The following is a 23,736-nucleotide window of genomic DNA, read 5'->3' as shown; positions in this document are numbered from 1 at the left end:
ATTGGAAGGCAGAACAGTGAGGAGCAAGATACAAACAGTGGCTAGGAAGTGCCAGCAGGATATCTGTGAGTACGAATAAGGCTGAATGAACATGTCACTTTTCGACCTGTCACGTCCCTGATTCTCAATTGAGTGACGTTGTTGTATTATTATGTGACGCCCAGAGTGCCTTTTGGGTAGGTGTCTCAGGTTAGAGACAACGAAGGCACGAGATAGGAGTATGGGGAGTCCAGATTTAGCCAATTGGTGGATGTGGTGGATGTTCTGCTGGTGGCGAGATGGAAAATTCTTGTGCTGAGAAATCAATCGAGGCGCACCAAAGGCAGGAGAAGGAGTTGATATGCATATGAGGATGCACGGTGACGAAGGGGGTGGGCATGAAGACATCCGATTCGAGACCTGACAATCAAGGGCCAGGCCCGTCCAGGCAGGTCAAGCAAGCCATGGCAGGGCAGATGGAATGGAGATGGAAATGGAGATCATTGTACTCGGTACCTCGTTGGTGTCGTTAATACGAGGTGCCCAGGGTGCCTCACTCTCTATTATTCTTGTAGGTAAAGGCGCAGGCAAGGCGCAGGCAGGGACGCAGGCGGGGTATGGACACTTTCATATTATAAGGTATTCACCAGGTTGTCACGACTGTTTGGATACTTTGATTGACCTTGTTTGCCCCCTCCATAATGCCCAGAAGAGCAAACGAACCCCTCCATGACCCCTTCACCTCTACAAGTAGAAGTTGGAGATATAAGGTTTAGCCAAAGGAAAAGCCAAGGGAGAGACCGTTTTGTACCGAGAGAGGGCGAGAGAAACAACCGCGACTGCGACCGCGACCATAATCGCAGACGCCAATAATCCCACCCACTCCCTCCTACTAAATAGTACCAATACCGACACCTGCAACTCCCGCCTGCGGTCCCTGCCAATTCCTCCAGCCGCAACTTACTAAGTGACTTGAACCCATATTATCAATTCCACCACCCCCAATCCCCATTCATTTCTCAGTTCTTTACTTCACCTCAACCAAAAGGCAATACCATAACCACCCAACCCCCCTATCCCACGGGTTGAATCACCATCTTCGTTCACTTGGACAAGTCCAAGTGTCGTCCATATTCATCCGAGGACAGAATCCTGACATGGCGCACCACAGTTAGCCCTAGCCGCATCCGATCCTCCTTCCCTCCCTCGTTCGTCCCTTGTCCGTCCTCCGTACCACCAAAAATCGCCCTATCCGAACCTCACCTCTTCAGAACAGCCCCCAAGTCCGCTCTTTGCTCGCCCCGTTCCCTCTGTCTGAACCCAAGGGCTCTCTTCCCCCTCACATTTACCTCTCTACCGAGCAGAGAGCTTTCGACTCCTTTGACACACTGATTCTGTGGATCCATTGAATTGGCACCCTGCAGCATCATGGCCGCCACCACTGAGAAACGCAATTTTTCCTCCTTGTCCTTCTCCTCGAAGAAGCATCTGAACGGCGAACCGGCCACCGGTACTCACACTCCGACTACAACCAAGCTGAAAAACTTCTTCCGTATCAATAGTGGTGGAAGTCAGACCTCGATAGGCTCGGATGGGTTGCCCACCCCCAAGACTGAATCCAAACCCGTCAAACAGTCTAGGTTCCTCCCCGGCTTAAATAGAAATAGATCGACTACTGTTGCTAGTGAGGGACATCCTCTCGACGACGCCATCGCCTCTCCAACGGCTCAGGCCAACCCCTACTTCGTCCATCAAGGCCTTCCTACCTTGCGCCACCACAATGAGGGCAGCGTTCCGCCTTCGCCTCCAGATACACCGAAAGTTCATGTGAATGGTACAGCGGTGGAAGAGAAGGCGGTCACAGCCGGTAAGGAGGAATTGGCACGGAAGTTGAGAAGAGTGGCTTCGGCCCCAAATGCCCAGGGTCTTTTCAGTGGGAACAAGCCAACTACGGAGCGTCCGTCTACAGCGGAACTAGGAAAGGAGCCTCTGGCTGTGGTCAATGGCTCATCGCCCAGGTTGGGTATGATTCCTCAGGAGGACTCGAGCACCCATAGCCTCCCACCTAAGCCTGGCAAGATTCCGTTACCGGGACAGATCCGACAGTCCGCCGCCTTTCGAAGGACCTACAGCTCCAATTCGATCAAAGTCCGAAATGTCGAAGTAGGCCCGCACAGTTTCGATAAGATCAAATTGATCGGCAAGGGCGATGTTGGTAAAGTATACCTCGTGCGCGAGAAGAAATCGAACCGGCTATATGCCATGAAAGGTTAGTCCTGCCCGTTCCATAGCTCCCCAACGGACGCAACGCTGACTTCTTTCCAGTGCTGAGCAAGAAGGAAATGATCAAGCGTAACAAGATCAAGAGAGCACTTGCTGAGCAGGAGATTCTGGCCACGAGCAACCACCCTTTCATTGTTACCCTGTATCACTCTTTTCAGTCCGAAGATCACCTGTACCTGTGCATGGAGTATTGTAGCGGAGGCGAGTTTTTCAGAGCTTTACAAACTCGACCAAACAAATGCGTCGGCGAGGAAGATGCGCGGTTCTATGCCGCCGAAGTCACGGCCGCGCTGGAGTATCTGCACCTGATGGGTTTTATCTACCGTGATTTGAAACCCGAAAGTAAGTGCTTTCGACCCCAATGTTGCTCCCAGTGTACTGACCATCATAGACATCCTCCTTCACCAGTCAGGACACATCATGCTATCCGACTTTGATTTATCTAAGCAATCGGATTCTGGAGGTGCGCCGACCATGATTTTGGGGACTCGAAACGCCTCGAACCCCACCGGATATCCTCTGGTCGACACCAAGTCGTGCATCGCCGACTTCCGCACGAATTCCTTTGTCGGTACGGAAGAGTATATTGCTCCCGAAGTGATCAAAGGGAATGGGCATACTAGTGCGGTTGACTGGTGGACATTGGGCATTCTGATCTATGAGATGCTGTTTGGGACAACCCCTTTCAAGGGTAAAAACCGAAACGCGACCTTTGCAAACATTCTGAGGGACGAAGTGCCCTTCCCTGACCATTCTCACGTGACCCAGGTCAGCAAGTAAGTACTTATTGCTTATCCGAGGTTCGGGATCTTTGCTGACCTCTCCAAGCCTCTGCAAGTCGCTTATCAGAAAGCTTTTGATCAAAGACGAGGTCAAACGGTTGGGCTCTCGGGCAGGTGCTTCGGACGTCAAAAATCATCCGTTCTTCCGACCTATAACTTGGGCTCTTCTCCGCCATATGAAGCCACCTATGATTCCTCACCAAGGCAAGGCTCTTGACACAGTGAACTTCAGAACGGTCAAGGATAGCGGCAGTGTCGATATCGGAGGCCCGGCAAGCCGACTAAAGGGGGTCCCACTGGATTCGGCTTTGGCGACACCTGGAGGAGAGATTGCGGATCCATTCCTGGAATTCAACAGTGTGACACTGCACCACGACGACGAAGACGCGATCGTGATGCAAGACAGCGCAACCACGCAAATTGGGCGGTGATGGTGATGGACTTTTTTTGTTTCTCTCACTCATTGAAGAAAGCTTGTTTGCCCGTTTCATGGTGGTCATTTACTGGTGGTGCATGGGCGTTAGGGGGCGCACGGAAAGGATAAAACATGTCATGAGACACGAAGGTCAAGCGGCTCACTCGTCCCTTTTGATGATGATGAAAGCACGCTGTGAATTCTGGGGTCTCCAAGCATATGCGGCGTTTGAGATATTTCCAAAACAGCGCATGTACAGATATACAGCGGACTACTGGAGACTAGGGAGGGGAGATTGGCCAGCCGCTCGCTCGTTGTCTCTGTTGTCTCTCTATACTATGGATTGAGCTCGTGGAAACATTTTCCATTTGTCTCTCTGTTCGGTTAATTTTTGACCGAGATGTTTGTGACCTGATCCGTGAGGGCGCATGATCTACCTATACGAGGTACTTTTAGGGGCAAAGGGAGAGCCTCCTGACTTTACAAAGGGATGCCAGAATCGCCACAGCCGGGGCTTCAACGTCATAGTGTCGACACCTAACCGCGCTTAAAGCATCGGGCTGCGTGGGCGGTCAAACGGCCAGGGGAGAGCGGTCTGGGTCAACCAATCAGGCCAGGTGTCACCAAAGCAACTGCGGAGGCCAATGAATTTTTGGAGCTGTAACACGCCTCCATCACCATTCTTTTCACTCACTCATCAATCAGCACCGTCGCACAAAACTTTTCCTCACCCGTACTCCCCCGTCAGTCACAAACAGGCTCAAATCCTTCTCTCCGCGGTCGAAGCGGCAAGCGGCAAGCGGTAAGCGTGCGACACAAGGAACCCGGGGACACATTTTCACTCAAATTTTACGAGTACCTTCACCTGCCCCTCCACATGTCACACAGTGCATCTTCGTCCTCCCTTGCTCTAATCCAAGGAGCATGGCCAAGTGCTCACGGTTCCATCCCTTCATTCCTGTCCTCCGCGTACGAATCAGAATGAACGTCCGACTGTAGCCGCTCTTTCCAGGGCTTTCAGTAGCTCCTATGCTTCCTCCCTTCTAACTTTTCCTCCCCCTGTCCCTCACGCCGAGGCGAGTCTGCAATTCTAGACCTCATTTGAAAGATTGAGTCGGGAAAGGTCCTGAACGCCATGAAGTTTGGTCGGAATCTTCCTCGAAACCAAGTCCCGGAATGGGCATCGTCCTACATAAACTACAAGGCCCTGAAGAAGCTCATCAAGGCTGCTGCGGCGGCGGGAGGAGAGAAGCAAGATGGAGATATTCCCGATCTGGCTGGTAGGATTGGGTTGACATGAAAACCAACCGTCGTGACACTCATTGTATTCTAGGATTCTTCTACACCTTGGACCGGAATCTCGAGGACGTGGACTACTTTTACAATAAAAAGTTCCAGGACTTTTCACGACGTCTGAAACTTCTTGAAGATAGATATGGAATCTCGCCTCAGGCTGCAACCCAGCTCGACGCAGATGAACGTGAAGACCTCCTTGCGGCGCTTCTGGAACTCCGGGGCGACCTGAGAAAGTTACAATGGTATGGAGAAGTCAACAGGAGGGGCTTTATCAAAATCACAAAGAAGTTGGACAAAAGAATACCCGCGGCCCATGCGCAAAAGAAATACCTCGAGCTGAAGGTGGATCCGTCGGCCTTTGCGACAAATACCCAGCTCTTTACATCGTTGAACAAAATCAATGACTGGATCTCCGTCTTGAGTGAGGTGGCAGCCGCCGCTCCAAACACCGCTGACGACGTTGCTTCTATCTCCTCAGGGTCGTTGAAACGGACAACATCTCGGCCTTCTTTGAACATATCTGTGGAGCAGTTGGCCAAAATCGAGATCAAGATCCGTCAAGACGATGCGCAAAGCCTAGAAGAATGGATCATGGGTATAACGAAACCGGGAACCGAAAACACAGACGCAGCGGTGCAATCACTACTGAACAATCTCCTTCAGAGGGCAATCTCTTCTCGGAGTCGGGCTTGTGCTGCGTGCCTGCTGCGCGAACTTGTCTTTCTGGATGCTCAAGACGATATCAATCGCCGCAATTGCATCCATCGTCTTATAGTCTCGGTAGGCCGCAAGCAGTCGCACGCAAGCCAGGAGCCCGCGACCGATCCCCAAGCCGATGCTGAAGCCGACCTCCACAACTTTATCACTCCTGCGACGCATCCGTCCCTTGCCTTGAAGCGCTCGATTTTACAGGAAGATCAGCGGGTGCAAAATGTGACGCGTGAAGACGAGGCCGTTGTATTCCTCCAATTCCTGCTTGATCACCTCAAAGCATCACAACGGCCAGCTCTATTAGCGAGAGATAGCGCCGGGAGAACGCCTATACATTTTGCGGCAGAGTATGGCATTCGGGTCATGTGTGAGATCATCATTGAGCATCTCAAGGCGTGGAAATTGTTCGACGTCACAGAAGGCATTGACGGTCCCAAATGGCAGGACGATGACGGATGGGCACCCTTGCATCTCAGCGCTATTGGCGGTCATCCACTGACAACCAAAGCTTTACTCGATGCCGAGAAGAGCATGACCCCCTCTATCAAGCGAAGATCAGCCAAGTCATCGGTTGTTCTGGCTTTGGCTACCAAAACAAATTTCATTGAAATCGTCCGACTTCTTATACAAGCAGGCGTCGACATCAATTACCAGGATGAGCAAGGCGATACGGCGCTCCACGTGGCTGCTAGATTCGGCCATGTAGAATGCGCCAGGCTGCTACTCGAGGGCACCGATGAGCAAAAAGCCAATATCGAACTGGCTGAGAAGACTTATGGATGGACGCCATTATTCATTGCTTGTGTCGACGGCCATCCTCCAGTTGTGGAGCTGCTCATTGATCATGGAGCTGATCTAGAGCGCTTGGATTCGTCAGGCTGGAATGCAAAGGAGCATGCAGCTCTGAGAGGGCATGTCGACATAGCACAGAGGCTCGACCGCGTCATGCATGAAGCGGACAACGAAGCGGACGTTTCCCTCGCTTCGACGTCTCCTCCACTGTTGTCATCGCTGAATGAACGGAACTCCAATGGTCTGGGGTCAAATGGGCAAACAATCAAGACAACTGAGGCTGTCAAGACCTTTGGTCATCGATATTTGACCGACAAGAGCATGATCTTGGTCAGCCTTGGGACTATGGACACCCGCAAAAGTATCCGTGCGGTTAACCTTGACCGAATCCCCCTGTCAAGTGCTCACTCTACACAGCTTGACACAGCTCTTTCCATTGTCGTCTCGGCCAAAGCTGCTGAGGGTGAACCCGAAGTCATTGACCTCCCAGTCCAAGACAATATTTCGACAGAACCAATTGTCTTCCACGCAGCCGACCCATCCAAGGTTAAACTGTACTTTGATCTGATCCCGACTTATGCTGGTTCTCAAGAGCGCGTGGTCGGACGTGGTGTTGCCTTGCTTTCAAGCATCAAGTCGAGTGTTGGAACCAAAAAGATGTCACTACAAGGCGATGTAACGGTTCCGATTGTTGCGGCAAGCGATCTGGAGGTTATTGGCTCTGTCACATTCAACTTTCTCGTCATCACACCCTTCAAACATCCTAATATGTCAGTAACAGAAAACCAAACGTACTGGAGGAGTATGGCATCGACCATGGTCATTGGCCATCGTGGACTGGGCAAGAATTTTGCCGCCGGCCGCAGATCTCTTCAGCTGGGCGAGAACACCATTCAATCCTTCATCGCGGCGGCCAGTCTGGGTGCTTCGTACGTCGAGTTTGATGTGCAGCTCACCAAAGACCACGTGCCGGTCATTTATCACGATTTCCTCGTCAGTGAAACGGGTATCGATGCTCCCGTGCATACTCTTACACTCGAGCAATTCCTCCACGTCAACGACATGCGAACACCCCGCCATTCCAGACCAGCTTCACCTGTACCCTTTGAAAAGCCGAAAACAGCCAGTCTGAAGAGCGTCGAGCGAGACATAAGAGCAAGCAGACTAAGATCCATGTCTGTGAGCGGGGCTACCAGCAACGAGTCTCTTGAGATGGATGAGCGAATGAAACATACGCGCGATTTCAAGAAGAAAGGATTCAAGGGCAACACTCGAGGCAACCATATCCAAGCGCCCTTTGCCACTCTCGAGGAGATGTTCAAGAAGATTCCACAAGAAGTGGGCTTTAACATTGAGATGAAGTACCCCATGCTATACGAAAGCGAGGACGAGGAGATGGACACGTATGCCGTGGAATTGAACTCATTTGTGGACACGGTGCTTGCCAAAGTGTATGAATTGGGCAAGGGAAGAAACATCATTTTCTCGAGCTTCAACCCCGACATCTGTCTTCTGCTGTCCTTCAAGCAGCCCAGCATTCCAGTGCTGTTCCTGACCGACTCTGGCACGAGTCCTGCGGGCGACATCCGCGCCACTTCACTGCAAGAAGCGATTCGCTTCGCCAGCCGTTGGAATCTGCTTGGAGTGGTCAGTGCGGCAGAACCTTTCGTCGCCGCGCCTAGGCTGGTCAAGGTTGTCAAGGAAAGTGGACTTGTATGCGTGAGTTATGGGACGCTGAACAACGACAGCGCGATGGTGAGGAAGCAAGTGAAGCAGGGGATCGATGCGGTTATTGTGGACAACGTGCTCGCCATCAGGAGAGGTCTAACCGAGGATGTCGCCAAGGTTAGCGGTTCAAGCACTCCTAGTTCTGGCGTCAAGGCTACAGGAGGGCAAAATGAGAACGGTGCTGGTAACCTGAAGAAGCTGCTAGGCGGAGTGGAGAGTCTACGGATTCATGACGCTGTGGAGGCGGTAAAGGATGATTCAAAGCCAACAGTTGCTTCCGGGAGCGACGGTGACGTGAACGGTGTCAATGGACAGAAGACAACATGAGACGATGAGACGAGGGTACGTACCCCCGAAGACACGGCTGCGTTGATTGAAACGGCAAAGTCTAGGTATAGACTGGGAAATGGACAAGGGCATTACAAATTGCAACTTCCAGATCTTGCAGAGGGATCGACAGTCATGGGCGTCAAGGGAACATGGGAACCACAGATTTGCTTCAAATCGCATAGTCAAGAAGCTGCAAGAATTTCATGCTCTGGGCTGGGCTGGGCAGGGAATATCGGGGCACGGGAGCCATACAGGCAACGCGCGAGTCGCGAGAGAGAAAAGACTTTGCTATTGCCAGGTGGGCGAGGTGGGCGACGGGTCTTCTGGTCTTTGGTTCTTGCTACATACCTCGTACATACATATATCTACATGTGAAGGATGGCAGAAAACAATGCATCCCGACCCGATTTTCATGTCTGACCTGACTTGACTGGACCTGACAGTGGTAGTTGCTGCTCGTCACGATGAGTGAGTGTGTGTGTACATGCCCATCAAGGTAAACCCGCTCACTACTTTGCTTTGCCAAAATACTTTGTCATAACCTAGGTACCTATCATAGGCATGTAGGTATCATTTTTCTCAAATCCATACGTGCTTACATGCCTACCATGCCTGCCATGCCGACCGCCTGACAGCCTTACATCAAACACGCCTCCTTCTCCGACGAGTGCAGCTCGCTCCCACCGATTCGCATTCTGCGTCCACGTCCGCGGCCTTGTCCTCGTACAGCAGCGCCGCCAATGCGATGTGCTGAGTTTGCTGCTGCCGTCGCCACCGGCGGTGGGACACTTTTCCTCTGGGCCTTGTCCTGGTCTCCACTGCTGCCGTCTTCTGAGTTCTTCTTCTTCTCTGCTGATTGCGTTGCCGCCGCCGTGGTTCCAGAGTGAGTTGGCGTCTGAGACACAGGTACAGGTACAGGGGTAGACGCAGGACCGGGAGAGGGAATGTAGACGTAGACGTCGACGAGCCACTCGTACCAGACTTTGCGGTCGTCGGTCTTGCGCCACATTGTCAGGGTGAGTTCGGATTTGTCGGGGAGGAAGAGGGGTGTCTGTCGAGTTCATTCCGCGGTAGGGAACGAGTGGTTAGTATTCGCTTCTTTACACCGGGACAGGGACAGGAAAGGAGAATGACAAGGAGGGAAAGAGATGGGAGTCAAAAAAGGAAAAAGACAAAAATAGTCGCAGTCGTGAACGAAGGAGTAAGGACAGAGAGCAAAGTCAATGGCTATCAACTCACCTTCAAGGGAAAAAAGATCGGGAACCAACTAATCATGCCCTCGCTCTTTTGGTCCATGGTCTCCGGATTCGTCGACAGCTCGACGCCCTTGTAGAGCACCGTCTCAAAGTACCCCGCCAGCCCGTGGCATGCGCCCCGATGCGGGATGGGGAACGTCAACTGACACGAGCGGGCGTTGTGGCTGTTTGTGAGGGAGGGTTCGGTCGTGGTCGTCCCGATGGTCGAAGGCGTCAGGCTGGGCAGGGCCGGGTTCGGGTGCTGGAACGCCCATGTCTGCTGGATGATGGGGACCGGCGTCGGTGGTACTTGTGGCGGGGGCGGGGAGACCGATTGCTGCACCGACTGGCGAGTGTGCGCTTTGGAATATGGCGTCGCGGTCGTGTCTGCCGTTTCGGAGGGGGAAGTAGGACTCGATAAATCGCCGGGAATCGGACGACGGTGGATAGTACTCACACTTGCCGGCATTTTATGCTGTGCCTCAAATTCCGCCGCCGCAGCAGCACCCGGCTTCGTGCTCAGGTAGTCGATCGCGTTGAACATGACCACATACGGCGTCTCGCTCGCGTTGGCGTTGCTGGTCATTCCGTGCAAGATGTCCGCGTGGAGCTTGGGCGCCGCGATCGGCGTGACATGTGCCGTGTACGAGGCCGGGATGGAGATTCCGTGCACGGGGTTCAGGAGGTGCTGGACCCCATCGAGACATTCCGGGGACAGCTCGTTGTCGCCAAAGGATCCTAGGAGTTCGCTGATCAGAATGTCAATCTTGTACGGCGTAGGGGTGGCTGTAGTCTGGGCGGTTGTGGCAAGTAGGTTCGTGCTATCGAGACTAGGTGATCCTGTGAAGGTCACGTCGGGACCACCAGGGGTGGCATCTTCTTTCCCCGAAGTCTTTTCCTTCTTATTGTTGTCGTCATCGTCACTGTCTGCGGAGGTGTTGTATCTTCGAGTCGGTCGTGGTGTGTCCGCAGCGCGAATAGGTCCCCTCCACGTCCTCATATCCGATTTCACCAGATTTACCCGGCCATTCCACGTCGTCTTGTTGTGACGCTCGAGGAGGACAAATGCGTTTGGGTTCTTTTCCAATGCCCACATGTCAATCTCAACGCCGACATCTTGACTTGCTTTGAGTGCCCGAGTGACCAGCGGGCCACGGCCTGCCCCGACCACAGCAACAACAACTCGTCCGTCTGGGTTGGACGTTGGTTTTCCTTGTTCAATCCAGTCGTGCAGGGCCCGAGCGATGGCGCGCTCATACCATGCATACTTGATCGGGTCCTTCTCGAAAACTTCGTAAGTGATACTCTCGAGGTTGACAGAAAGTGGCTGCAAGGGCGCTTGGAGGTAATCTTGATAGCCGGCCCCGAAGCGATCAATGGCTGTTTGTGGTGGCTGTTTGGTTTGCAAGTTGCGCATGTACGAGAGGTGAGGGGTCGCGTCCTTGAGATTTGGATTCTGTGCTGCTTCGGCGAGGGTAGGGAATGCATTGTTCTCCGTCGCCGATGGGTTCAGTGTGTTGCCGTCCGTTTTGTTGCTAGGGATCGTCCCCACATCGCACAGAAGGAACCATGGTGCCGTGCGAAGCCGAGCGAATCTCAGAACAAAGGCTTGATGCGCACGAGTCAGGACGGGATACCCTTTTGCATTCCTAGCAAATATCTCCTTGTCGAGGGTGATAAGCCGGACGGGCTCCGAGTACCATCTTGACTGGATGGGAACTGGAGGGAGAAGTTTTGGTGTCGACAGTGCTGGAGACAGTCAGCGCCAGATGACTGTATAGAACACGCCAGGGTGGATGGTAGAAGAGATGTATTATGCTTACCTACACATAACCTCGCAGGATATTTACATATCGATCTAATCATGTTCCACGCCTCCCAGGATCCAAAAACATCCAATCTTTCGACTTCGGCCTCGTCCTGCTCGAGAAACTGTTGACGGGCAAATGGTGCCAAGCTGCCCATCTGGTCAATGTGTTCCTCGGAGTGGTCGATCATCGGAAACCAAATGTATAGCTGCAAATAGGGACCTTGGCTCAGGGCGTCCGAGAGTGCCCTCGCATATTGGGCAATTCCGCTGTCGGAGACACCGTGACCACGCAGAAGAGGGCCTGCGATCAATACGTATGTGAGTCCACAGAAGGCAGCATAAGCCACTTCCAGTTGAAGCACTTGTCGAGATATATCTGCGATGATCGGATCTGGAGAGCCTAGGTCGATCCAGGAACTGGTGACGCCGATGGTCTGACTGATGGACTCGTCAGGGGTCAAAGGAGTATCCGCTGGAGTTAATGGTGGGATCACAATAGGCGAAGCGCTTTTGGTCTTTGTGATGTCTTCTTCTGAATGCAGAGCAAGCGATGAAGACAGCAGAGTCAAGACCCGGGAATGGAAATGGGGAGTCGTGATGGGGCTTGTGACCATGTCGTACTTGTCCAAAGTCAGTCCACATGTGCCACTTCAGAAGCGATAGTGCTCTCACATTTGCAGCATGTGCATCTTGTATGGTGTCCATCGAGACAGGCAAGGGCCTCTTGGGGTCATGGTGCCCGATGATGAACCTTGGAAAGTCTTCCATCTTGAGGAAGAGAAGTCGATGATACTGATCAGCAGAGAATCCAAGATCCCCTATCTAATGACAGATTGAGTCCCTGTTAAATCTTAGGAGTTGGGTATCAAATCGCTCCATTTTCGGGATGGTTCCAAAATTAAAATATGAAATATTCAGCCTTGTCACCAGACCACAGTCGTGGGCGGCGTGAATGTGGATCGGCAAATGAAGGGGGGACAATTAGATGGGCAATACGCTGCAAAAAGCAGTAGCAGCCGATGCCTTCGTTTGAGATCAAGGGACCAGGATGGGTGTGTTGACATGAAAAGTGCTTTCTGAACAGGAAGAATGTGAGGCGCACGCTCGAGATTCCCAAAAGAGACTAGCGTGGGTCCAGCTCAATTGACACGCCCAGCAATTTTGTTTCCTCGCGATCCAACTTCGACTCTCCGACTTGCATATAACATCTCGACCCTGTTGCGCAGCCCCAAGCTGCATTGACACTATGAGTGTCGCTCGGTCCTCAGAGTGTCTTTTCTGCCTCTTTTCACGATCCTCTCGCCCAAAGTCCTTTCCTCGCCGCCAGTTTCATTCCTCCCCCATCTACCAGAAACGAAAACCGCGGTTCCCTAGTGTGAAGGCAGAGATCAACCGGGTGGATCTCAACGCCAAAGCTAGGGAGTTTCCTTCGGTCCAAAATGGCACCCTTCCTGAGCGATACTCTCCAGAGCAGCGAGCAGCAATCGAGGCAGCCCAGAAACTCATCGATCTCGACCAACTGCAAACGCAGACTGGCATGCGGACAGATCCCTGGAAGCTGAAATACTACGATGAGTTGACCAAGATCGATCCGGTGGTAGATAAGCCAGTGCGGGCACCGATGACCAATATCGATGACAAGTCGAGGCTAAAGACGGATGAAGAGCTGGAGGACGACTTTGTCAAGTTCATCAACAAGATCCCCGAGCCGAAAAATGAAAACGACTATGACCAAGAGCTATGGGATAAGTTTGACAAGAATCTCCGCATGACCGTCGGACGCGAAGAGGCCGAGAGAAATCCTCCCACTGCACTTGCTCCGGACTTGCCCAGAATTTCGGAGCCAGCCAAACCCCAGAAAAAGAAATCTCAAAGAGATGAGGAAGGGACGGAGAGAAAGGAACGGGCCGTTTCGCCTGCTCTCCTGCAGTTGATGCAGATGACAGGATACAGCGAGAAACAAATAGCGCAGTTACGGGTCAAGACCCTCATCTTCCACAGTGTTACGAACCAGACAAGGCTAGGCAAGATAAGAAAGATGTACTGTCTAAGCATAGCCGGAAACGGTCAGGGTCTCATTGGTATCGGAGAAGGGAAGTCTCAGGAAAGCTCTGCTGCTCTGGTCCAGAGTCAGTACCGTGCTATCCGAAATATGGTTCCCATTCTGCGGTACGAAAATCGCACCATTTATGGTGATCTGAAGGCTAAGGTCAGCGCCACCGAGCTGGAACTCTATGCAAGACCACCAGGTACTTTTCTTCCGCAATCCGTGGCGAGATTGCACTGCTAACTGTACCATTGACAGGCTTCGGGCTCCGTTGTCAACAGTATATTTGGGAGATTTGCAGATGTGCGGGAATCCACGATCTATCCGCCCGCGTGACACGATCGAGGAATCCTATGAACACAGTCAAGGCTGCGGTGCAGGCTCTGTTGAGTCAGAAGCACCCCGAGGATATCGCAAGGGCTCGAGGCAAGAAGTTGGTGGATGTTCGCAAAGTGTACTATGCAGGCCAAACATAGATCAGGGATTTTGTATGTTAGCTTTCCCGGACCAGACATTAGACAGCAGACCATGTTTGCGTCTCTGTCGCATTTTGTACAAAATCAGGGTGGACAAAATTTTGACCGGCAAAGGGCGACACTTCCAACATGCCGCTCAGTTTGACAAGTCCTTGTCGTGGCTCATGAGTTCGCGTCGCTCGTCAATGGATGTATCCGTTCTGTTTACTCCATGTCGTTCCCCTAAGGGGTATCCATAATACAAACACACAAGACACCAATTGGCACCGTAAACATTTACTCGGCCGCCTCTCCCCCATCATCATCCGATCTGTCTGCAGCGCCGGCAGCATCGTCTCCTCCCTCGACCTGCCCCTGTTGCAGCACGATGCTGTACACACTCGCCTTCATCAGCGTGTAGACGCTGGCGACCTTGCGCTCCAACAACCGAAGTCCCTCGGCGATTTCGAGCGTGATGGGTCCGCCGGAGAGGTCGGCCAGCGTGGACGAGAGCTGTTCGAGGGGAAAATAACAGTGTTGTGTCAGAATAGAACAAAAACTGGAACTGGAAATGGAACTAGAACTGGCTTTTTGGGAGACGTAAAAGAGAAGTAAGTTGGTTTCCACGGCCGCCTTCCAAGCAACACAAAAAGGGAAACCCTCCCCAGGACGTTCATCCACATCCATCCGACGAAGGGAGACTTGATGGCACCCTTCTTCGTCTCTCGCTTGCTTTGCTTCCCGGGCAGGATGGGATATCACTCTCTCCCACCGATCTTTCGGGTGAAAAGTGTAGAGTAGGATAGAATAGGGTACAGTAGGGTAGAATGGACGACACACGACGCACGCGACGCGACGCGCCGAGATGAGATGAGAGCGACTCACCTCCTTCATGTTCCTCGATAACCTCTCGTATTCGTCCAAGACATCTTGTTCCAAGGGCGACACCCCTTCTGACGAGGAGTGCTCCGTAAAGCTCAAAAGATTGTGCCGGGAGTCGTTGTAGATTGTGCTGTCGTCCATCCCGACGGTTGAGGGGTCGGACGCTGGGATTTTTGTGCGGTCGTTCTGGTCGCTGTTCACGGTACTAATATTTCCCAGAGGACCACAAGCCAATCCCCATTTGAAAACGCGTCTGGAGAAGTTGCGTGACGGAATAAAATACGTCACCTGACAGCCACCGAGGAACATACGGACGACCATAAATGAGGCGAGACGCAGGTTTCCTTCCTTCTTCTACCCCGGCATTCGCGCCCCGCATATTCTTCCCCCTCTCATCAAACGGAAAATGAGACATGGAGAATGAAGAGTCTCTCAATGTACCTAGGCAATGTACCCGGAGAGACCGCAACGATGAGTGGACCGGTCTGCACTACCTCGTCCCAGCCGCGGTGCCAGATCCGCACTAAAACGGCTTATACGGCTATTATTGAGTCGTTGCCATCACATCTCCACCATATCCGAGGCTCTTCCCAAAATGAGTCGTAAGGGACAGACGGAGAGAGAGAGACACACACACAGAGAGAGGTTGTGTGTCTCATCTCTTTGCTTCGTTTGAAACTACGATACCTCATCGTGCCACACTGCCTTTGACAAGACTTCACCTCAGGCCTTCCACAAGCAGCAATGGCGCTGCTCGCTGCTGGCGCCGCCGCGGCGTTTACGGGCATCGGCATGTATCTCGATGCCAAATACTCGATTCGCAGCGACCTCGCCCAGATTCGATCAACAAAGAATATCCAAAAGTACGCGCTGGACTTGTACGCAAAATACGGAGATGACGACTGGTCCTTCTACCACATCCTACATTCGACTTATGACCAGAACCACCACACCGACAAGGAGGCGTTCGTCTTCGAAGGCCGGAGCTGGACGTACCGCCAACTACGTGAAGAGATCGGTCGACTGGCCGAAACCTTTGAGGCGCTCGGGATCAAGAACCGAACCGTGGTTGCAATGTTCGTCAACAACTCGCCAGAGTTCATCTTTTCTTGGTGGGCTCTGTACAAGCTCGGTGCCATCGCCGCACCGGTGAACACATCCATTACGGGAACCCATATCAAGCACTGTCTCAAAGTCAGCGAAGCCACGGTCTGCATCACAACTTACGAGTTGTATGATGTCCTAGCGAAAGCTTTGGGGCAAGACGAGGCTGTCCAAGGGTCTTCAACACTGGACTCATCATCTCTTCCGAGGATCATTCTGTATGACTACAACTCGTACCCTCCGATTCAACATCACCTCGAAGGAACCTTGTTGCTGAAGCACGACGAGTTGCCTCCTGTGAGACCAGAGATGGCCGACTTCCCCAAACACAAGAGACCAAAAGTCGGTCCCACCGATGCCGGGCAATATCTCTTTACGTCCGGAACAACAGGGATGCCCAAAGCTCTGATGTGGCCGCTTGGACATGAACATCTGATTGGATTCCCAAGAATGTGGCCATTCATGCAGGGAAGCCACAGAAGGTGGTATGTCTGCTTGCCCCTGTTTCACGGCACCGCATCCTTCGCTTGCCTGCCGGCGGCATTTACGTCGTCCGCGACCGTGATTCTTGCACGGCGATTTTCCCGGCGGGAGTTCTGGGCCGACATTCGACGCTCCCAGGCGAATGCCATCGTCTATATCGGCGAAATGTTCCGCTATCTGGTCCAGTCTCCCCCAGATCCCCGATTCCCTAACGAAAAAGATCACCAGGTTGATCTCGCCCTGGGTCTGGGCCTAGCTCCCAATGTGTGGCAAGCATTCAGGGAGAGGTTTGGCATTCCTTGGATAGTAGAGTACTACGGATCAAGCGAGGGAACAGCCTCGGTGCTGAACTCGAACAAGAACGATCTCGGAGTGGGAAAGGTCGCCCGTTGGGGTCCCATACTACGGGGTAACTGGTTTGGCCAGAGGTCGTTCTGGATCATCAGAGCCGATTTCGAGACAGGCGAAGTGCTGAGAGATCCCAAGACAGGGTTTTGCATCAAGGCAAAGCCGGGAGAGGTGGGTGAGGCCATTTCCAAGATCGCCCCTCCATTCCAGAGGCGCCATGACTACGTCGGAGAGGGTGGTGCAGAGGCTACTCTGAAAAAGTCCCTGAGGGATGTTTTCGAGAAAGGGGACGAATACCTTCGGTTCGGGGATGCGATGGTGATGGTAAGTTCAAGCCATAACATTGGAGAGAGAGTATGCTGAGCCAACATCTCTTGCAGGACCATGATGGATTCATCCAATTTCGTGACCGACTTGGAGGTACGTGAATATCGATGAGACCTCTGCCTTGGGCACAAGAATGGTGAAAATGCTGACGGTGCCCGGCAGATACCTATCGCGCTAAAGGTCACAATATTTCCACTACCGAAGTAGAAGCATGGATCAGTAGACATCCCCAGATTGCTTCTGTCAACGTCTATGCCATCCCAATGAACCATTACGGGTACGATGGACAATTGGGTTGTGCAGCAATCACTTTGAAGGGAGTGCCTCTGGAGCAGTCGGATCGAGCTCATCAGGAGATCATGTCCCAACTAGAAGAATGGCTGCGTGCTTCAGAAAGCGCCCTGCCGGCATATGCGGTGCCGCGCTTCGTCCGAATCCTGGTTCATGATGGTGCGCCACAAGACTCAGGTGGTCTGAGCGGTGAAAGTGGTAGCGAACGAGTCTCGACCATTATGAAGAAGTTGAAGACAGGTTTGCGAAAAGATGGTGAGAGCCACTCCCCAGATGACACCCTCTCCAAGAACACATTGCTTATTGTTGCTCGACAGGTTTCTTGCTTCCAGAAGGCACCAAGGACCGAATGTTTTGGATTGAGAGAGAGGGTGCAGGGTACGCACCTCTGACCAATGAAGCCATTCAGCGCCTGCTCTCAGGCAAGGCTCAGTTATGAGGGAACGACAAAATGTGTCTGCATGGATCTGGGGTTGTCTTTATGTCAGTGCCCCATAGTCATAGGGACCGAATGTGCACGAGGGATCCATCGCGCCGTGTTGCTGCAGCTGCCCCTGTTTTCTCTTCTCGCTTCTCAAGATCCCCACTTGTACCGATTCGCGACAACAAGGTATTTGACTCAAAAGGATCGTTCGCGGTCGGGAAGCTTGCGGGATATTTGTGCTAGAGGATTGCTTGCTGTTCGGGGTTGCCGGACTTTTTCGATCGGTGTCACAGAACCTTGTAAAGTAGTGGTGCTTGATTCGGGCCGTGTACCATGGTCTAGGATCTATCGATAGGGGCAGCATGTGGCACAATGCTCGACTAGGATGTGGATGTTCTGCACGTGGAATGATACGAGTAGATCGCATGGAGCAATCATCACGTACGAGGATGATTGCAGTTTTTGACAAAGCGGTAATTTCTCGGACCAATGCAGGGGATCGCGGGCAGCTTGCAGGGGAACACGGTCAGATGAGGAGATGATGAAAGTTGTTGACACTGGCAAGTTGTACTCGGTAGTAGTGGGAAGAGGCAGATGGAGGCGCGAGTCTAGACCTTGACGACTCGATTCCTCTCCTCCCAACCCACGTTTTCGCGCTAGAATATCTCCCCGACCAAACTAAACAGCCATCGAGCCTCTGGAAGAATAAAATTGGCATAGTCTGACAAAATGCATATGCCCTCTCTGAATTCAGTTCAAAGCGATGAGGATATGGTTGTCATGACCGAGCATACCTAATGATGGGTACCCTTGAGCCAATAGTGAATTGCTCCTCATCGCTATCTCTCGTCAGACTCTGCCACTTATCTTTGACATGGGCTCGCCGTGTTGTTCTCTTTTCAGCTCGAACTCTCTTCCAAGCACCTCAGTGCCACTTTCCGCCACTGGGATTGCAGAACGCCATTCCATGCCCGAGTCCCAAGTCCTCAAGGCTTTGCGGCTGCATGCCAAGGTCAGCCCAAGGATCCCTGCGCCAATTGAACGGTCGCTGACTTCGGTGCTCAGATGGCTTTTGTTGACGCCCTGTCCCCCTTGCCTGGTCCTTGCGTGCCAAAACCGCACTCTTCTTTCCTAGTTTAACCCATCCCCAGAGCCATTGCGCATGGGTTCCTCGTGCAGCAAGCCTTGTCCGCAGTCCACCGTCCGCGGCGGCGAACGCCTCCCCGGGGATGAACCACGAAGCTATCTCTGGGCGGTCAAACAGCGCGTCACAGTGCCAATCGATTCGTCTCGATGCCTTAATCCTTATCTTGTTCTGGCCCGCCGTTTCGCAGTCCGCTTCCATGTCTGGTTGCCCATCCCTGGATGGAGACTTTTGTACGTAGTACAGCCCACCATCCACAACTGCTACAGCTGTGAGACCCAACTAGCACAGGCCTCGCTTGTATCAACTTGGACGGAGTGCGCACACGTCAATACGAACCATTATCGCTGCAGGCAGCCGGTGTGCAGGCTGGACCACAAAGTGAAATGCCATTTCGGGACTTGCGTAGAGCACTTCTATTGCCAATAGCCTGGACTCAGCCTCAGCCTTCAAGTAGCGAGACTTTCCCCGGGCTTTCAACCTTTCCTCCTGCTGATGTTTTCGCCCGAGCGTTCGCTCTCATCCTTCCTCCGCCCTTGATGTCTTATGCCATGATTGAGGCTTTGAAGTTGCGTCGATGAGTTGATACAGGATCAGAATATCCCCTCCCTGTCTTCAGTACCAACACCCAAATTGCGGCTGCGCATCACGCCTGATAGCCATGGATGTCATGTCGATCGAAGCATGTGTTGAGGCTGGTGAGCTTCCCCCGTTCACTACTCAGTCTGTACATGTCGTTTCTACTTCGCAACGAATGGTCCACAACCTCGTCAGCATCCCTTCATGTTTCTGAAAGCACGAGAGATGTCGGAGGTCTTGCCTGAATAGGTCAATATTCCGGACAGCTGGGACAAGGCGTGCACGGGGCCTCAATATTGTTGACAAGGCTACACCGACGATGCTATTCTGAGATCGGCTTGTGCAACACTGTCGATCAACTGGACCTACTCTACGAGTTGAGTAGGATTGCAGCCTCGACATGTCCGAAGTCCGAATGACGGAGTGCCACGTTCAGTCAAGCTAGTTGTCCTCAAACCACTCACTAATCCGTCTTGCGTACAGTTGTTGGTGCCTACCGCGATGCTTCAAAGTTGGTACAGCGGCTCAAGAATAAACAAGCTTCGGAGGAGTTCATTCTGCCAGAGCAGTTGACAAAGGATCTGGAAGACTCTCTATCGCTGGGGGGTACCGCGGTGCAGAGCTTGTACGACCACGACGTTCGTCGCTTTGGCGAGACATATGCCCGAGGGGACGCCATCGCCCGAGAGCAGATGAAAGACATCCTCATCAACTTGCAGCAGGCGGTAATTTCGCATCTGAGGGAGGTTTTTATGGATGAAGCAACACTAAACCTCCACATGTTGAAGGAAACATCAGACGATTGTCGGGTCAATGCAACAGTATGCCTAGGTCAGCTTTACCAGCGCATGTCGACGGCTACCGCGGCAATGAAGCAAATTGCCCGTCCATCTATCGATGACTCCGACAAGGTCCAGTTGCCTGGATCGCTAGCTTATTCGAGTAGCCGCAGTACGCATTCGTCGTTCGGTGGAAGACCATACGACACTCAATCGGGCACATCCTATACCACATACAGCTCAAGGACAGCTGTGGGGCATGACCGTAAACCATCTGGTGGTTTGGCGCCGCAGCGGAGGACCTCCATGAATTCAACATTATCTTACATGAGCGACGCGCCCAAGAGCCGCACGCCAGGCGAAGATAATGTGCCGGCTCTTCCCTTTCCTATGCAGAGACAGACAAGCCAAGGCGCTGTATCCCAGCAACTTGAGGACAGCCCTCCGTCAACAAATGCGGACCCGCCACCGTACAGAGCGAACTTAACGGGACCGATCTATACGAGTGACGAAAAAGGGCAAAGATTTCCAAAGGAGTCGGCTTTTTATCAGCCGCCCCCAGCTGTACAGTATAGCCCTGTGCCACAGAGCACTTTCCAGGAGCGCAGTCCTCGAATAGCACAAGATAACCCGGCTTCTGTGCCAGTTCTCCCAGCCCAAATCCACGAGCTTGACCATAACCTGGCCCCTGAGGCAGAACAAACACAGGAAAGGGAAGTCATGAAGCCAAATATGTCGACGACGACGTCATCGAACCAACGACAGGCCGTTCCGTTAAATCCTGACTACAGCACCCTGGAATTCGTCGCCCCGTCGGAACCTCGGAGTCGTCCCCCAGCAGCTGCAGGTCTAGAACAACAGTACCAAAGCCTGTTGCAACAGCTGCCTCCCTATTTACAACAGCAGGTGCAGCAGTCGATGTGGCATGGGTACCAGAATCCAAATGTATTAGAGAACCAACCGACAACGAGTTCGCCTATCTCCAGGCCCCAGACCAGCAACGCTGGGGGTGAAATACTGCCCGTCCTCCCTGATCCTCTTTTCCAGCAAAGGGTAAGTCAAACAACAAGGCCGGGACTAACGAGAACTAACTGTGTTGCTCTACACAGGTGCCGCCGATTCCTTCAGTTCCACGACCGCTGTCGATTCGATCTACTGGTTCAAATGGGTCCAAAATAGGATCATTCGCGATTCGCAGGGGACTGCCCCCTGGAATCGCCGAGGCAATACACAAACCTGCACCCTCGGCATTGGAGGCGCAATTCAACAGACTGCCTCGCTACGTGAAGCCAAAAGTGCTCGACGTGAGTGGCAGTGAGCACATAGCCACATTGAACAGCCCGACTTCGCCGACAGTGCAGTCCGTGGATAGCATGTCGGACAGCATGACGGTGAAATCCACATCTGAAAGTGCGTCACTGGAATCTACTATGCGGCTGGCATCGACCGCTGCAGGTCCACCTCAATTGCAAATAGCGCGATCGCAGCTCAACTTGCCGAGTGAATCGAATCTCGCTGGATTCTGCAAGGGTGCAGTGAGGCAACAACTCGGCGCACGGAAAAAGGGGTTCTCGCTCGAGCACCGGAAGGGGCCAAAAGGTCAAGAACATTTCTGGCGCTGCACCAAGTGCAATTTCGAAGGACCAGCATTAGTCTCAAGGGCGCTGCCGAGCGGTGGACGTGGTGCGGTCAAGGCCGAGAAGACGTACGATACCAAAGTACGATATTCTGAAGGAGGCATTAAATATCGATGGAACCTACTGGCCAAATGTCATGTGTCCAAGAAGTTGACGATCGGCGATGCAATGAATAGTGGCGACATGTTCGCCTGTTACTTCTGTTGTGTCGAGGGAGTGGCCAAAGGCTGGATCGAGGACGGAGTGTCGACGCAGCTGGCCAGGCTAGGTGTGTTTGGAGAGAAGAAAGCGACAACAGTCAACGTGACACCCACATTCACAGGACTGCAAGCCTTCTTAGCACATCTGGAGACGCACCGACTTCCAGATCGCACCCCGGGGCTGATTCCGGCGAATGAGATGTATTGCATCGTGGGAAGAGTTGCCCATGATCAAGAAGAATTCGACTTGAACCTACCACCACCGGGAGCATGAAGGAAAGAACAACGAGGTGTTAATGGATGTTGAAGAAAAGTTTTGACCGGGAGTGGATTTTTAGCGGGGTTCAGGGTAATGGTTTAGAGTCCATGACGACAACAACTGTACTTGTAGAGACGATACGAGGTAATATCCACAAAATATTACCGTCTTGACTGAGCAAATGGGGCCCGAGAGGACGGTCCCGAGCCACAACTCTTTAGTAACATGCTCCATCCGAGTGTTTCTTTGTTGTGTCCACCTGCCCTCTCTTTTCAGGAACCACGGCCTAACTGGGGATTGCTTAGAGAACGAGAGGGCATGAGGATCGGAGAATACGAGGAATGATCGTTCAGAGGGAGAATAAAGAGGGGCGCGGTGGACGGCGAGCCCGGATGGGGCGGAAGGACGATAAATGCTGTCAGAGAGTCAAGAAGTCATGATGAATGGAACTTCTGATCGAATGACTCGTAAGTTGGGAGCGTAGTCAGCAGGTCTGAACTGAAAGGGTCGACACCATCTGAGCAGAAAGGACAAGAAGACGACGAGAGAAATATCACATCATCGTACATATTGGCGGTTGCACCAAAGGGGTAGTGTGGTAGCGTGGGCAGAAGAGCGAAACAGCGCCGAGGCGGTCGACTTGCCCACAATAATAATAATAATGAAATCCCCAACCTCGAGCCGCATTTTCCGGATGAATATATTGGTTGCAGGCCAGCAGGGTCGCTTAGTCGCTTGGTCGATAGGCTGAACCAATTGTTGGTCATCCAGCGTGTCCCGCAAATCCGAGGAATGCCGGCCCTTTACCTATTTGCCCTCTTTGCCCCATATGCCCAATTTTTTTCCCTCGCGTTCATTTTGGCGCGTGAGGCATTGGAAATCCCAGGGCGGCGGGTGGTATCGTGATCAACCTCCATAAATGGGAGAGGGGGAGTACATCTTTGAGTTCTTTTGGTGCTTTACATCTCTCGACACGTCGAAGCCCTTAGACGTGAGGAAACCGTGTGTCGAGTACTCCAGAGTTGCTCTGGTTCCAAGTACCTCGCAATTTGTGACCCAGTACCTGACGTCGGTACGAGTCAGCAAACTGCGCTGCATCCACCACCCCAATTCATCACTTCTCCCTTTCCAGCCTCGTTAAAATCACCACAATCCACAATCCTCACTTATCCATCCTGGGGTCTGCCCTTTGATCTAATCATTAAACTTCTTGTCCCATAATTTCACCTGCTCCTGCGACAAATCAAACGCTTGGTCTTTGCTTGGATCGTTTCCTCATTGGGGATTCCTCTGTGCCTACGAGTGCAGTCCTTTACCGAACCAGGTCCCGCCAGGCCCGAATCTACGATCAAAAAGCCCTGCGACACGCGAGCTGAGTACAAAGCCTCCATCGCATCCGTTGCCCCCTACACCAAC

At 52.6% G+C, this 23,736-nt stretch overlaps 7 protein-coding genes across 7 annotated transcripts; 5 read left to right on the top strand and 2 right to left on the bottom strand.

Moving 5' to 3' along the window:
- Positions 1-1,407: 1,407 nt before the first annotated feature.
- Positions 1,408-3,475, top strand: AYO20_05993 (serine/threonine-protein kinase nrc-2; the record flags this gene model as incomplete). Its single annotated transcript, XM_022644284.1, has 4 exons — positions 1,408-2,248; positions 2,305-2,604; positions 2,654-3,038; positions 3,091-3,475. 4 exons carry the CDS (start codon positions 1,408-1,410, stop codon positions 3,473-3,475), a joined length of 1,911 nt encoding a protein of 636 aa, XP_022499810.1.
- Positions 3,476-4,594: 1,119 nt separating this feature from the next.
- Positions 4,595-8,313, top strand: AYO20_05992 (hypothetical protein; the record flags this gene model as incomplete). Its single annotated transcript, XM_022644283.1, has 2 exons — positions 4,595-4,739; positions 4,793-8,313. The coding sequence occupies 2 exons, from the start codon at positions 4,595-4,597 to the stop codon at positions 8,311-8,313; spliced, it is 3,666 nt and encodes a 1,221-aa protein (XP_022499809.1).
- A 640-nt stretch (positions 8,314-8,953) lies between these two features.
- Positions 8,954-12,129, bottom strand: AYO20_05991 (hypothetical protein; the record flags this gene model as incomplete). Its single annotated transcript, XM_022644282.1, has 4 exons — positions 8,954-9,367; positions 9,556-11,300; positions 11,375-11,981; positions 12,034-12,129. 4 exons carry the CDS (start codon positions 12,127-12,129, stop codon positions 8,954-8,956), a joined length of 2,862 nt encoding a protein of 953 aa, XP_022499808.1.
- A 478-nt stretch (positions 12,130-12,607) lies between these two features.
- On the top strand, positions 12,608-13,884 carry AYO20_05990 (hypothetical protein; the record flags this gene model as incomplete). Its single annotated transcript, XM_022644281.1, has 2 exons — positions 12,608-13,610; positions 13,667-13,884. The coding sequence occupies 2 exons, from the start codon at positions 12,608-12,610 to the stop codon at positions 13,882-13,884; spliced, it is 1,221 nt and encodes a 406-aa protein (XP_022499807.1).
- Positions 13,885-14,160: 276 nt separating this feature from the next.
- On the bottom strand, positions 14,161-15,160 carry AYO20_05989 (hypothetical protein; the record flags this gene model as incomplete). The annotated part of the gene is made up of 3 exons (XM_022644280.1): positions 14,161-14,376; positions 14,749-14,998; positions 15,057-15,160. The coding sequence occupies 3 exons, from the start codon at positions 15,158-15,160 to the stop codon at positions 14,161-14,163; spliced, it is 570 nt and encodes a 189-aa protein (XP_022499806.1).
- Positions 15,161-15,489: 329 nt separating this feature from the next.
- Positions 15,490-17,737, top strand: AYO20_05988 (hypothetical protein; the record flags this gene model as incomplete). The annotated part of the gene is made up of 4 exons (XM_022644279.1): positions 15,490-17,004; positions 17,061-17,100; positions 17,170-17,553; positions 17,616-17,737. 4 exons carry the CDS (start codon positions 15,490-15,492, stop codon positions 17,735-17,737), a joined length of 2,061 nt encoding a protein of 686 aa, XP_022499805.1.
- A 1,790-nt stretch (positions 17,738-19,527) lies between these two features.
- Positions 19,528-22,335, top strand: AYO20_05987 (hypothetical protein; the record flags this gene model as incomplete). The annotated part of the gene is made up of 3 exons (XM_022644278.1): positions 19,528-19,564; positions 19,929-21,277; positions 21,334-22,335. The coding sequence occupies 3 exons, from the start codon at positions 19,528-19,530 to the stop codon at positions 22,333-22,335; spliced, it is 2,388 nt and encodes a 795-aa protein (XP_022499804.1).
- Between the last annotated feature and the right edge of the window lie 1,401 nt (positions 22,336-23,736).

Source organism: Fonsecaea nubica, assembly GCF_001646965.1.
Source record: "Fonsecaea nubica strain CBS 269.64 chromosome Unknown Scaff36, whole genome shotgun sequence".
In the NCBI taxonomy this organism is placed as follows: domain Eukaryota; kingdom Fungi; phylum Ascomycota; class Eurotiomycetes; order Chaetothyriales; family Herpotrichiellaceae; genus Fonsecaea; species Fonsecaea nubica.
The sequence above is the reverse complement of the archived record's forward strand: the minus strand, read 5'-3'. Positions and strand labels throughout refer to the sequence as shown.